At 62.2% G+C, this 2447-nt stretch overlaps 1 protein-coding gene across 1 annotated transcript in view; it reads right to left on the bottom strand.

Moving 5' to 3' along the window:
* Positions 1-99: 99 nt before the first annotated feature.
* LOC113981156 (alpha-globin transcription factor CP2-like) overlaps positions 100-2447 on the bottom strand; it is a gene marked incomplete at both ends in the record, with an annotated part of 5255 nt that continues 2907 nt past the window's right edge. Inside the window, 4 exons of the mRNA XM_027708396.1 lie at positions 100-242; positions 830-951; positions 1074-1164; positions 1620-1753. Of these exons, the coding sequence (XP_027564197.1) occupies positions 100-242; positions 830-951; positions 1074-1164; positions 1620-1753 (490 nt within the window). The remainder of the gene's footprint in view (positions 243-829; positions 952-1073; positions 1165-1619; positions 1754-2447) is intronic.

The raw sequence follows: 2447 nt of genomic DNA, 5'->3' as shown, positions 1-2447 counted from the left end.
GGTGTGTCCCAGGTGTCCCAGGTATCCCCAGGTGTGTTCCAGGTATCCCCAGGTGTGCCCAGGTGTGTCCCAGGTGTGCCCAGGTGTCTCAGGTGTTACCTCATCGCTGACCAGGACGTGGATCCCGGTGGGTCCCTGTTTGTGGATCTGCTGGATCTGGTGGGCGGAGACGCGGAACAGGTGAGCCAACTTCTCTGAGAGCTCGGCCGCCGTCAGCTCCTCCAGGTACACGGCGTGGTACACTGCAGGGGAGACAGGGACATACACCTGAGACAGGTACATACACCTGAGACAGGGACACCTGACACAGGTACATACACCTGAGACAGGTACATACACCTGAGACAGGTACACCTGAGACAGGTGTGCCACCTGAGCTCCTCCAGGTACACCCCATGGTACACTGCAGGGGAGACAGGTACACCTGAGACAGGTACATACACCTGAGACAGGTACATACACCTGAGACAGGTGTGCCACCTGAGCTCCTCCAGGTACCCCGTGTGGTACACTGCAGGGGAGACACACAGGTGAGACAGAGACACCCATCCCCAGGTGTGCTCCCAGGTGTGTCCAAGGTGTGCTCCCAAGTGTGTCTGAGGTGTGCTCTCAGGTGTGTCCGAGGTGTGCTCTCAGGTGTGTTCCCCCACTCCCAGGTGTGTCCCAGGTGTGTCCCAGGTGTGCTCCTCCATTCCCAGGTGTGTCCCAGGTGTGTCCCAGGTGTGCCCCCCCATTCCCAGGTGTGTCCCAGGTGTGCCCCCCCATTCCCAGGTGTGTCCCAGGTGTGTCCCAGGTGTTCCCAGGTGTGTCCCAGGTGTCCCCCCCTCACCGAAGAAGGTTCCAGCTCCCTCCCCGTCCTCGGGCTCAGTCCTGGGGTCCCTCCCGTGCCGGGGGTCCCCCCCCTGTGCCGACTCCTGGCACACGTAGAGCGTCAGCCGGGGCCGCACCTGCCTGCAGGGGGGAGGGACAGGGGAGGGACAGGGTTAGCTCAGGGTTAGGGTTTGATCCCAAATTCCCGGATTTGATCCCAAATTCCCGGATTTGACCCCAAATTCCCGGGTTTCCCCCCGTACCTGCCCTTGAGGGCGTTGAAGAGCCGGATGCCGTCGGCGGGGCCGCAGATCTGGATCACGTCGTCCCTGCTCAGCTTCAGCAGGTCGGCCCCTGCACAGCCCAAAGTACCCCAAAATCACCCCAAAATCAACCCAAACTGACCCAAAAAACCCACATTTTTCAGCCCCCAAAAATCTGCATTTTACGCCCCAAACCCCGCATTTTTCAGCCCCAGAAGATGCATTTTTCTGCCCCAAAATCTGCATTTTTCTGCCCCAAATCCCCATTTTTCAGCTCCAAAATCCCCATTTTTCACCTTTTTTTCCCCTAAAATCACCTGGCACAGGTGAGGGGGGAACTGGCACAGGTGAGGGGGGACACCTGGCCCAGATGAGACACGTGGCCCAGGTGAGAGCTGTGCCCTGTGCCAGGTGTGCCCGTGGCCCAGGTGAGAGCTGTGCCCCAGCTCAGGTGTGCCTGTGCCAGGTGAGAGCTGTGCCCTGTGCCAGGTGTGTCCGTGCCAGGTGAGGGCTGTGCCCTGTGCCAGGTGTGGGGCGGGCACTCACCTGAGAAGTTGCGGAAGAGCCGCGCGAAGGGGCCGAAGCGCTGCCGGTGCAGCCACTGCTGGGCCTCCTGCGGCGTCCAGGTGGGCAGCAGCGTCTGCGGGCACAGGTGGGCACAGGTGACCCGGCAGCAGGGTCTGGGGGCACAGGTGGGCACAGGTGACCCGGCAGCAGGGTCTGGGGGCACAGGTGGGCACAGGTGACCCGGCAGCAGGGTCTGCGGGCACAGGTGGGCACAGGTGGCCTGGCAGCCTGGCCAGGTGACCTGGAGGGTTTCCACCAAGGCAGGAGCACAGGTGGGCACAGGTGAGCTCAGGGTGGGCAATGCCAGGTGGGCAGCGGGGTCTGACAGGGGGGCACAGAAGGACTGAGGCCTCCCAGGTGTCCCCAGGTGTTCCCAGGTATCTCCAGGTGTCCCCAGGTGTTCTCAGGTATCTCCAGGTGTTCCCAGGTGCTCCCAGGTATCTCCAGGTGTCCCCAGGTGTTCTCAGGTATCCCCAAGTGCTCCCAGGTATTCCCAGGTCTCTCCAGGTGTTCCCAAGTGTCTCCAGGTGTTCCCAGGTGTCCCCAGGTATTCCCAGGTGTTCCCAGGTGTCCCCAGCTGTTCCCAGGTGTCCCCAGGTGTTCCCAGGTGTGTCCCAGGTGTCCCTGGGTGTTCCCAGGTATATCCCCTCCCCTCAGGTGTGTCCCAGGTGTCCCAGGTGTGTCCCAGGTGTCCCCAGGTGTGTCCCAGGTGTGTCCCCAGGTGTGTCCCAGGTTTGTCCCAGGTGTGTCCCCAGGTGTGTCCCAGCTGTCCCCAGGTGTGTCCCAGGTGTGTCCCCAGGTGTCCCC

The sequence above is a fragment of the Neopelma chrysocephalum genome, unplaced genomic scaffold, assembly GCF_003984885.1.
Source record: "Neopelma chrysocephalum unplaced genomic scaffold, ASM398488v2 Primary Assembly neopelma1_96195, whole genome shotgun sequence".
Lineage (NCBI taxonomy): Eukaryota > Metazoa > Chordata > Aves > Passeriformes > Pipridae > Neopelma > Neopelma chrysocephalum.
Note: the sequence above shows the minus strand (reverse complement) of the source record. Positions and strands in the feature narration are given on the sequence as shown.